This window comes from Bombus fervidus, chromosome 1, assembly GCF_041682495.2.
Source record: "Bombus fervidus isolate BK054 chromosome 1, iyBomFerv1, whole genome shotgun sequence".
Classification (NCBI taxonomy): Eukaryota; Metazoa; Arthropoda; class Insecta; order Hymenoptera; family Apidae; genus Bombus; species Bombus fervidus.
In genome coordinates, this window is record NC_091517.1 from 24,362,036 (window position 1) to 24,374,360 (window position 12,325).

The window sequence follows — 12,325 nt, forward strand, 5'->3', positions numbered from 1 at the left end:
TATATTTCAAATATATTTAGTAAAAAACATACAAACGTCAAAGATGATTCTACTGAATTCGAGGCTTATTAATATAACGTATAATTAATTTGATGTACTTTAAATATTTGTATCATCTCTATAAAAATATATACTTGTACTAAATATCTTGTAATTTTTATATATATATTTTTAGATTTGTTTCAATTTGTTTATCAATATAATCACGACAGTCGGGTGTCTTTACAGTACTAATAACATTTTTTAATGTTCTGTATAACGCATAATATATTCATAAGGAATGTCTACGAGTGTTATAATACTTTTTTGAGCCACTATATGTTACATTAGCTATTTTCTTTAAAATATCGAATGGCGTTAAAATAAAGTACTAAAATAAGAAAAGTACTACCTAATTTAAAATTCGTACGTCTCCGTGCGACAATGGAGAAACGAGATATTTCAGACGAGCGACCGCATGTCCCATAATCGAGTATTATGCGTGAAATCAAATTTCCCGGGAATGAAAGGATGCGTACCTTGTAACCCAAATAGGCGAGCAGCAATGCTTCCGTAAGTGATACTATTGCCAGGATCACCTGGACGACCCACAATTCCAACGGCCTTCTCACCCATAAAATCGCGTCCCAGTTGATGGTCGGGTGCTCTTGAAATTCCTCCTCGGTAAGATTCTGGGACGCGAGGAACTCGGTTTTGTTGCCGGGCGTGCAACCGTAACTGAAAGAAAAAAAAAGGGAATTTGCCTTTTTTCTGAGTTTTAAAAGCACCGCTGATGAAGAGAAACTCGGACACAAAGCAAATTTTTTAAAAGCTTACGCGCTATAATTTCACGGAAATTTTCGAAAGTCGGTAGGCGACTATAACGACAGGGCAACTGCTTAATGCACTCTGCAATGGTATCTGACTAATTGTACTATGGAGTTTGAGAATTTGAGGATTAAATATGACGAAATAATCCCATTATACGTTGAAAAGATTTACAAAAAAAAGAGGCAATGTTATAACACTGTTAGTAATCTTTTATTTGTCGTAAAGAAAGAACTCGAGAAACAAAGATCATGAGAGAAGTTAGGAATGCAACGTTGGAAGGAAGAGTGGAGAGATATTGGACGCCGAAGGACAATAATTTCGGTAACACGACAGATAGAAGATAACGTGGAAGTAAATCGAAGATCCATCGGAAGGTAAGAAGACTAAAAATACTTAAACAATATCGCGAATGTTAGAGACTTGTAGTAGGAAAATGGTATATCAACCCGCGAAGTCTAATCTCGCTTTTAGTTTCTGCTATGATAGCTCGTTCTCCGAAATGTCATAATTTCGAATCACGACTTGGAATGGTTTCCTTCGTATTCCGGTAGAAATTCTTTCTCGTTGTCGCATTGCAGTGAAACATTACCAAGTTAAAACAAAATGAAATAATAGAGAAGATCCTTTCTTTGTTCGTGCTACTGTAGAATTATTTTGATTAAAATATTTCCTACTTGATTGGCTGAAGATATATTTGGTAGGAATTTTTTTCAAGAGAAAGAAAAGAATGTACAATTTTGATATCTTTGCAAGAGATAATTAAGATAGAATTAAAATTGATTATATTAAAAATACAGAATCTGTCGCGTAAAAGTAATTAATTGCTACAAAAAGCAAAAGAATAATGTTTCAAGAAAAACTGTAACGTAAACTTGAAACAAGAAATCGACATATACTCATAACGATCTTTTTTATATTGTTCCAATTTTAAGAAAATTGTGAACGATTGAAAATGGCTGGAAGGACACAGAGTTAATTAAAATAACAACATCGAGTATAAAGCTCACCATGCTGCGTAAGTTGGATCGTTGTCGGTGATCACTCTGAATATGTATAAGAAGCATGTTAGTAACTTGAAGAACAAGTTAGCTAATCGTATCCTCAAACCTGAAACACGAATAATCATTATTAATTGTAAATAAATACAACTGGAACTAATAATAAAGTCCGATTTGACTTTATAAAAATTCCCATTTAATATCTTTCCCCTGTAAAATTTTTCTAATTCCATAGTGGTAAAACATTTATTTTAACTTTTAAACGCGCAATTTAGTCGAATCCTTTTATCACGACACGTCAGCACGCGATAGGGTAAAGGTACGAGAAAATCGGTAGAATGAATTTGTCACGGATAAAGAATGCCCAGGTGGAAAGGTATCGATATTCACGATCTACAAAGAACCGTTTTTAATCGTCCCCTCGTAGCGTTGTGGAACATGGCAGGGCATCGATCTTTCGTTAGGCATACGGATAGATGCAAACAATCGATACCAAGGCAGATCGAGCAACGATATCGGCGCGACATCCGCTATCTACTAGTGCCAGCAGCTTCGAAAGATTATGTCTCGCTGCCAGACATCTACATGGTTGTCGGTGTCACGATGGCACGCCATTCTCGAAATTACGTTTCTGGCATGCAACGAGCAACATGTCTCCAAAAAGAATTTCCGACACCCTGAACTCTTTCACGATCAAAAGCTTGCCGATCTTTTCGAGCGCGTTGATGCAGACAGAATGACCTTTCGCGATCATTCGTCGAGTGTTTATTTTGTCGCAGACATAATATAATGTATAGCGAGTCATAGAATTATTTGCACAGGCGAGAGCTCAACAAAAAAATTTAGAAATAATAAAATAAAGAACTTTTCGATCATTTTTATTTAGAAATATAAGATAAGATTCAATTTGCATGTACGAAGAAACTCATCACAGTTATAACGTAAAAAGAATGCTTGTTTTACTGGAGGAAAGACGTATTACGTTTCATATCTTTTATTAATTTTGCAACACACTGCAGATCTAACGTCCTATGAGCATTCGTATCACACGAACTGAAATATTACCATTGAAGAAAAAGGATTAAAGATTTTGTTTTATTTCTTACAATTAGCTTAATCATTGTAGTTAGATCCACGAAAAATGATATGTCGTGTCATGTAGTTCGTTATTAATGGTTGCTTGCAGACAGGGAATTAATCACCTGGTAATGAAAATTTGTGTTTTTATGCTTTCTGTTACATCTTAATAAAGTTAATGGAATGGTAATTTCAAGGAAGTAATCGTATAAGTGGAATTGTCGAAGGAGAAAAAGTGTCTACTTGATTACGTATTTGAAGTTAAGAAAATAGTAAATCGATGGATGTAACAGTTTAAATATACTAACAAATTGCTTGACGTTGATATTGTTATTAACGAAGATATTTTTATAAACCAAGTTGATGTTCATGGAGAACGAGTTAAAAAGAATAAGCTGAAAATATGGTATCTTGAACCAATACGTGGTATTTCTCTGAGGACTGAGAACAAACAAATCAAATATTCATATCTGCTCCTGAAAGTTTTTTGAGATTTATCGTGTTGAAATTCAATAAAATTGTATCTTCTATTCAAGTTTTCGAAATTTCGATGTCTAAAAAGAAAATTTTTGTCAATTGACACGTAACAATTTGACTACATTCTGCCCAATGAACGAAGAGACTAGCAAATTTCTATTAATGAAATATTTCCACAAAAATATTTCATACGACGAAGAATTGAAGAAAAGGCAAGCTAAAGCTAAACTATTTTTAGACTATTCTGATAAAAGCACGTTCGTGATCGATCAGTTTTAGATGCTCCGCATTGTGTTACAGGTAAAGCGAAAAACGTAACACGATTTACGAGATGACATTGGCACAATAGGTATATTCGTATGTACCGCTATAACGTGAAACTCTGGCGTTAGACCGAAAGGTCTATTTAAAACTGCGACAGTGAACTCTGCCTGCGAATGACGGTATAAGCTATTACATGGCATTTCATACGAAACGTATCAATGTATCTGAATAGAGGGCACGAATTTACAAATAGGCTAAATCAATATAAAATATATTTCATCTATTTCATCTATTTCATCCGAAGGTTTATTTATGCGTTTAACTATTTTGTTTTCTACTTGCGTAATTGCTTGAAATTTTTCAATTTAAATGTTTTAATCCTTTACATTTTGAGCATTCTTTATAATTCTTTTCCGATTCTTTTACAGCCGATTAACGATACCATCACCTTTTTGCAATTAAACTTTTTGAAATGAAACTTTATGTTTCGAACAGAACAGGATTATAAATATTTCTGAAATATCTACGAATTTATAATTTATTCGTATACGTAATTTAAAGGATCAATTTATCGGTTATTGATTTCATATATAAAAACTATACTCGGTATACTTACTCGAGCGTTGATTTTTTATGAAGTACAGCTGAAGTCGTTCCTTGAACGTGTTTTCGTTCACGTAATATTCAACACGAACTCTGTAAAGAAGAAGAAATTAAAATTACCACTTGATGTTTCATAGGTTAAGTAATTCTAATTATTGAAAACAAATCAAGTATTATGTACAGTATCGAGATTAATAAATTTTCAATTTTATGCGTTCCATGTCACAAGCTCGCAATTGTTAATGTCATTTTTATTTAACGTCATCTTCTCAAAACTCGATGCCTTAATGCCTTAACGGCAGGACAATAATAATCCTCTTGACCCAGATAAATCTATAGCAAACAGATTATCGAATAGTATACTTTCGTAAGTAAAAAAGTATTAGCTGTAGCGAATCATAGCAAGGCCCCTTCAACTCCTAATATTGTCATAAATCGTACAACAGTAAACAATTCCTCTGAGAGTGGTAAACTTTTCCAATCCAACTTATTCAGCTAATCACGAGTCGAAATATCGTTGAATGCAGCGTGAAACAATCGCAGTTCGGTGGATTTCTATGAAACGCATTCGCGTCGAAAGTTCTCACGAGGCGGCGTGCTGGTTGTTCTCATTATTAAGCAACAGCACTCCTATTATCGTTTGTTAAATCAAAATCAGTCTACCAGACAAATGGTTCGCATTACTATTGCAACCGCGACCGTCTAATAGCCTAATCGTTTCCACCGAGGGACGTAACTCCGATTGGCAGTTATTTTTCAGTCGGTTGAACGATGCGCCGCGATTTCACAACGTCGCGTGTCATCACTGGATCAACCAACATCGACGACAACGACCATTCGCACGAAACAGGCTCTTGAATCGATCGTCGATCAAGGGATGTTCACGCGAAAACCTTTGTGCCTTGGAGAGTCATGCTGCAAGAGCGTGGTTGTACTTTCGAGTGTAATCAAGCGAACGATGGCGCGAAAAGAATTCCATGTTATAGTCGGAACAGGGTTACGGCTTTTTGCTGCTTTTCGAGAGCTCTTCGTTTGAAAAAACAGGAAGTTTTGAGGAAATTTAATACTCTGAGAGTCTTTTGCGACGTTTGTTTGGCTGAGGTGAATACGCGATTATTGTAATTATCGTTTTGTGGTATCTCCGGTTTAGATATTCTTCTCATTTCAATTATGTTATTTGAATTATTAATTTCTAATGAGATTACGGTTTCTTACAGATTATCTTATGCATCTCTTAAAGATAAACGCCACAAAGAAAACGTCGTAATTTCAGAAAACGAAATTACGAATGTAGTACTAGTGCAACAAGAACGATGAATAGATACAACATATGCCACAGTATAGACGTTAATAACATTGTAAAGGAATATATATAATATAACAATTACCAATGCCCGTAATGTATTTAAGCTGTTACCGAAAGCACTTTTGAGATTTTTACTAAATTAGAGTTAAATTCCTTTGTCTTAAGTAATTTTAGAGTAACGCGAGTGATAATGAATAATTTGTAACAATGTGTAATGAAAAAACAAAATATATCGTGATATTATATGAAATGGGGATATGGATAAAAATTATAATTTTACGTGATCAAAATATTTAATTACCATTGTAACAACAGCCGTGTGAATGTTTATGTAATTTAAATACACATTTGTTTCATCTAATAAGTATCATAAGTCTATCATAAATTTATACATCTTTACATCTTTAAATTTCTCATTAATCCATAAACATCTATAGTGTACAACAAATATAGGAACCGTAATTATTTTGCAATCGAAATCCCAACGCTGATTGATTTGACAGAACAATTTTCGCCATATAGCTTAAGCTGTATCGGTTATCGTATGTTTCACTCGCTTACAAACCTATAACTGACATTTTGGAGGGTCTCGGAGGAGGTTCCATTTCCTTGAAAGCGTCCTCGAGGATTTGTCAACTAGCATGACGTTGTCGAGGACATATTTATTATAGCACCGTTGAAGTTTCGCGAAATTAAAACTCTCGATGATATCAATTTTTATATCAATTACAATTTTTCGTATCATACACTTTTTAATATCTCATATATTCGATTATTTAAAATACAAAAATATCGCGAGAGTTGACCATCCAGACGAAACTATCTCCTACGCCAGATTCAGCTTTGATATAGTCGATTCAATTTCGTTCAATCTCGAAGCGATCCACAGATTTCAGCTATACGCACGGTATCAAAATTTGAATAATTCATTAGACACCTACGTCAAAATAGCTTCACTCTCGGCCAAACTCATCATTTACAGCATTATGTAAATTGCACCAGTTACAGGTTTAATCTCGTACATTCGCCACTTCATTTCGATGCGTTTAAACATCTGTCTTGGCAACTTTTGTATTCTCGATATTTCGCTTATTTCAATGTTAAAATCTTTCTACCTTTTTTAATCGTTTTACGGAGATTACCAGAAAGATAGGCGAACTCATCGACTCCACCTTCTATAAATTTTTCAGCTTCATTAGTCGAGTAGGTGATTAGTGTCAAACTTCTCGAAATAAACAACTCGGTTACTTCCATTTCATAAGTTTATTCGTTGCAGGCGATATAAATCGCAAGCTTTCAGGTAAGTTTTAAGAAATATTTGTAACTAACATTTTTCTGCTTTTCAATTTATGGAGTTAATCAATATCGCTACTGAACCCATATATTACGAGCGACAGCGATACGGGCATACTTCGTGTTTCATTCTAACTTTAACAGGATACTTGGTCCCACTTATGGCAAGAAGATTAAGTATTAACAGCAATGAAACGTTTTTCTAGAAGTATTATAACTTTGAACGTATAAGTACGAATTTATTGATCAAATTGCACCAGGGATCTCCTGCACGATCGAATTAATTTACAAACGACTTATTTAAGAAATTTACAAACTTACAAGTAGCACAAACACACCGATATCGCTAGCTTATTGTGCCAGTGCTATAATGTATATGTAATTTAACTTGAAAAAACTGCTTATGTTAGTCTGATTCTCACGTGCAAAATTACAGCAAAAGTTCCTGACAAGGTCTATTGGTCGAGGTATGGGTGTGACTAACCATGTGAAATACGCCGGAGAAAACGTGTGTGAGCACGCGCGAAATCGGAAACGAAAAGCTTGCACGCCGTTGCACGCTTTCGTTCGTGCACTACGTGCACTACCTTTGTGCCAAAACTTTCAGTTAGATTGCACCGCGTGATGCATCGGGCATCGGATATCCTCGGGCGAACGAATCCGGATTAGTCAGTCATGAGTGATATCATAGCGAACTGAAGGCGGCTTAAAGGCGCGTTCTCAAAACACCGTTCGCAAGATGTTCGCAAACTTTTTATGACGACTTTGCGATCTTTTTTCAAACTCTGCTTATATTAAATTCACGAGAAGTATGTTTTATTATATGTTAGCGACGACCTATTTTTAAACACTATCGAGCTCAGTTAGTTTGGTGTCATTTAGTTGTGGAATAGTTCGACAGGCAATTATTAGACTGCGCAAAGCGAAAGAGAGTTATGGATGCTTAAACGATTTGCCTATACACAATATTTCCTACCATTGTATCAAAAGTTCTAACAGATATTCCGCATTGTGTAAAAGTCCACCTATTAAATTGTCGTTTTTACGAATGAATATGATATTATTTCCAATCTGTTATAGTAGCTTGATTCGTGTTTAATTCAAGAATTATTAGTAATTTGCTGGAAAATATCGATTAATATATTTTTTCTATTAGCTTCTGCTCGTAAGAACTTCGGTTCCAAAAATTTATATTTCACGAACACATTCGCGAATAGTAGATATGGAAGAAGATGACAAACGGAAGAATTATTCGTGAATATCAATGACTGTGACTTATAATTTGTTCGTAGCCATAGCGATCGATTTTATCGTTTATTTTTTTAGCCATCCACATACATTTTCCATCGTGCCGTTCGCTTGATTTATCGATCGGGCAACGACAACTTTTTCTCTTGTTGTTCGCGGGACGGATAAGGAGCTTGACAGAACGATGAAGATAACGTTTGGACGGTGACGGCGTGAAAGTGCGAATAAATCGTTCGTTAGGTATATCGGCTATTTCTTTGTTTTTTGCTTGAATGTGAATAACGAGGATGGTGGCTTGATAAATTTTTCATGGCGATCGATGCCGAGAGGGCTGACCGTTTACGTGGAAGTATATAAGTTATTTGTTTTTCAGACGAATGTTGTGGCTTTATATTATAATGCTTTCGTTTAAAGTGGATATTAGCAGCTATTTTTCTAGCCATACCACTGTTCGCATAAACGTTCTGTTTATATTCGAAATGAGAGAATAATTTGTACAGACTTATCGTTTTCTGGATTGTTCAGGACAAAAGTTTTTTTACATATTTGCTATACATTTTTCTATTAAAATATTACAGGCATAATATCACATTATTGACTGGACACGTATCCAAATATGTTTAGGAAACGGTTAAAATCATCGTACAACGTTGCCAGACCTTAAAATTGATCAAGCAGCTCAAATATTATCATAACAATATTATTACGAAATAAATCATGTTAAATATATCATTGTAACCAGAACGAAAAGACTTCTTAAATAACATACAATGAGAGACGAAGGTACTGTGCGAATACTTTTGTCTTCATTGTGTCCATATACATACATATGTATATGTGTATTTTATTTAAATAGATGATGTGAAAATGTTGAACTGGTCGCCATTTCTAAGAAAACTCTACATCTGGTTTTTAGTTTTCTCAAGCACCGAAGCCATCGATAGCGCATAGACAAAAGACTGCGTCAAAGGCAAACCATAAACGGTACAATGCAACGTTAGCTTCAGGGTTTTTCAGTCATAGGGTAACGCTGCTAGCGTGCGGATCTGGACCAGCTCATATTGTATTCCGAACTTTGTACTTACGCTTTAATATTCAATATATATATATTTTCTATTTTACAATTTACCCACGCGTTCCTTTGTATTCACATACATCCAATAACCTTAACAGAAAATAACAGCGAGAAGAGCGATCAAAGCTGTGTCATATTTTTTTCTAAACGCTCTATCCATTTTATAAATTATTTAGTTAGTTAACTTATAAATAGCGAGGATCTGAAATTAAATTCGTGCGTACCTTTTACCTCCGTCTCACTTTTTATTGATGGGAGAACCAACCATTTTGAATGGATAAACCGTAAACTAATCATCCAAATGCAGCATTCCACTAGCTCAAAGTCCATTTGTCGATATTTAATTAAAATGTGGTTAGAGAATTTAGAGCGTTGACATTTCCAGTATAATTGGAGTCGTCGAATTGATTCGCAACCAATAGGACTAATCTGCATGCGCGAGTGATTTCTAAAATTCCAATGCAATCGTCAACGAATCAGTCCCTTTGATCTTAAGCTGAAATATTCAGACTTGCGAACCTCATTTCTCGATCTCTTAGTTCGCAGACTTTTACATTCACTTTTTATTTCGCATTTCCAGTTATTTATCTGCCTTGACAATGTTATCCAATGGCTAAAATTGATCAATTAGAATTTATTAAGGAATTTATATAATCTCCTATTGGTTTTACTTTTAATAAATTAAAATGATAATATTGCATTTTTGAAAGAATTGTCTTAAATAAAAGATACATATTTTTAATTTCAAATGAGATACTGTACAAGGTGTCTTCCTTACAAATTGTTACTTTTAAGTGTCAAAAATATCAACACACGTTAATTTAATGAATACCTCTTTGACAAATGAATTTTTATATCATACGTGAAATTCATTTTCGAAAATTAAGTACGTGTTGCGATATTTTATATGCGATAACAAGCTGTGCAAATGAAACTTCAAAGAACTTTTTTCAATTGTTTATGTACAAGTATTCAGAAATAAAACTTATACAGTTTCTAAAACGTAGCGAGAGAAATCGGATATTAGCACGTGGCACACAGTCCTAGCAATCAAAGGAAAGGGGAAACTTCTTCGTTTTAACGAAATTAATGACTACGCTCACGTTTCGGTCCTCGCTAAAAGGTCAATTCACGGTAACGAGTTCCGGGAACTTTTTCTTGTAATTTTATGTACTATCTATGCTTCACTGCGTTCAGGAAGATGGAGGTTTTCGTCGCAGATATTTAGCTACCTTCGAATAAATTATTAGACCTTTTGATAATCCGTGTGCAAGATAAAAAATATTATTATTACATCACCGCAGGTGAACTAAAAATATACAAAGTCCGAATTGAAGGTAGAAAACTCGTTATTCTGTTTTGCAACTTTGTGTTATAAACGTTACATATTTTTCTAGACATTTTTACTGCTTGCCACTGGCAAGTTTTATTTTTATGCAACAAAACTAGAAAAATATGCACCTACGCTTATAACACAAAGTTGCAAAACAGAGTAACGAGTTTTCAACCTTCAATTCGGGCTTTATATTTTTTATGTTCACCTGTGATGATGTAATAATAATATGTTCGTAGAATAAATTGCAATTTTCTTCTGCTATTAAATGTCATATTATGCCATACGTTTAAAACGTCAATAACTTTTACTCTTTATCAGACAAAAATCCTTCTAAATAAAAGATATATCGCTGGAAGGAGAGGATAATCATTCTACCCATCAGCATCAACAGCGAAACATTGTCTAATGAGATAACGTTTATATATGTCTACGTATCGTCTACTTTCCCTTCGGTCAGCTCGACGGCTGACCACGTAATGGATTTTCTACTTCAGGAAGGAAATACTCGTCCAGCTACGGAATTGTACCTCGTTACTTGAACCCGAAACGCCACTCGGAGCAATCTATATAAATTGAGGGGAACGTTCTCGTCCCCGGTCCATTCTCTTCGTCTTCCTGCTTCCGATCTCCGCGTTTGTCACAGCTTGTTTGTCTCTATTCCTTTCGACCAACGTTATACTCGAGCCGACCGTCGCGTCGGAAAATTTCGAGACGAGAAGCATGTTTTCTTCGAAATCGAAAAAGAAAGTTCGAGTATTAGCTGGGAGAATGAATTTCTTACAGTATATCGATGAAATTAACGATGAAGTTAACTCTTAAAGTAAATAACCAAAGAAATCGTGCTTGCACCTACATCTTTTTAATATTTTGGAGATCAACGAATCAATAAAGAGAAGTAAAAAAGATATTGCTTTTGATGGTTACAAATAACGTGACAATGAATGAGTGAACATGAAAAGAAAACTCGACAAACAAGGGGTGAAAAATCCCCTGAAGAAATTCAAACACATACAAAGGACTGAAGTTACTCCTCGATCTTCAGAATTAAATTGCTCTAACGACCGTGTTCATTTTCTAAGCTGAATTAGAATCAGCTTAAGTTTTAGAGTTCACGTTTGTTTACTGTTTGTTTGCTGTTCTCGCGGGTAGTTTAGTTATATCGTGCTATATATGAGCCTTTTTGATCGAGCAAATTCCATAAATCATTCTTATTTCCAAATACTGAGAAATCTATTCGAAATATAGTCAAACCAAAGTAAAATTGTATACGACAGCTACAATAAGAAAGAATTGTCGAAATGTTTCATGAAAGATAAAAATTAATCTGCAAACAAGATTATTCGAACTAATTCGAAGAGATTACAAGAAACTTTATTTCTCCTGCAGATCTTCGTTGCGCCCTTAATTCTTCATTTAACTTCACCAATTAATAAACGAAACCGTTTAAGACTTCCAACTCCGCTAATGAAATTACCACGCGATGTTCGAAACACAATGACGATCCCACTGTTCGCCTGTTCAACACTATTCACATTTATTCGACCACAGAAATTTCTAGAAACTCATTTTCATTAGTCTTTGAATTCTCTGCTGACAGTAATTTCACGGTTTATATGACGTTTATTGCTCATTACCGGGCACGAGGATACTTAGTCTGACTCCACTTGCAAAAAGACACAACAATGAGCTTTTCGTATTACTATGTAACGTAGCATTACGTGGTGGAATTTATCAACGATATATTATGTTTTGCAGGTTTATAAGTACCATACGATTCAGTTCCTATTAGAATATTAAAATAGATTTTATTACATATAATCGAACTTGGCATTCGCTAT

At 34.6% G+C, this 12,325-nt stretch overlaps 1 protein-coding gene across 1 annotated transcript in view; it reads right to left on the reverse strand.

Annotated features, from left to right (window-relative positions):
* Slo2 (slowpoke 2) overlaps positions 1-12,325 on the reverse strand; it is a 183,071-nt gene that overhangs the window by 39,482 nt on the left and 131,264 nt on the right. The window contains exons 2-4 of the mRNA XM_072022537.1: positions 4,243-4,322; positions 1,818-1,917; positions 519-717 (exon numbers count right to left, since the gene is read on the reverse strand). Coding sequence (XP_071878638.1) covers positions 519-717; positions 1,818-1,917; positions 4,243-4,322 — 379 coding nt within the window. The remainder of the gene's footprint in view (positions 1-518; positions 718-1,817; positions 1,918-4,242; positions 4,323-12,325) is intronic.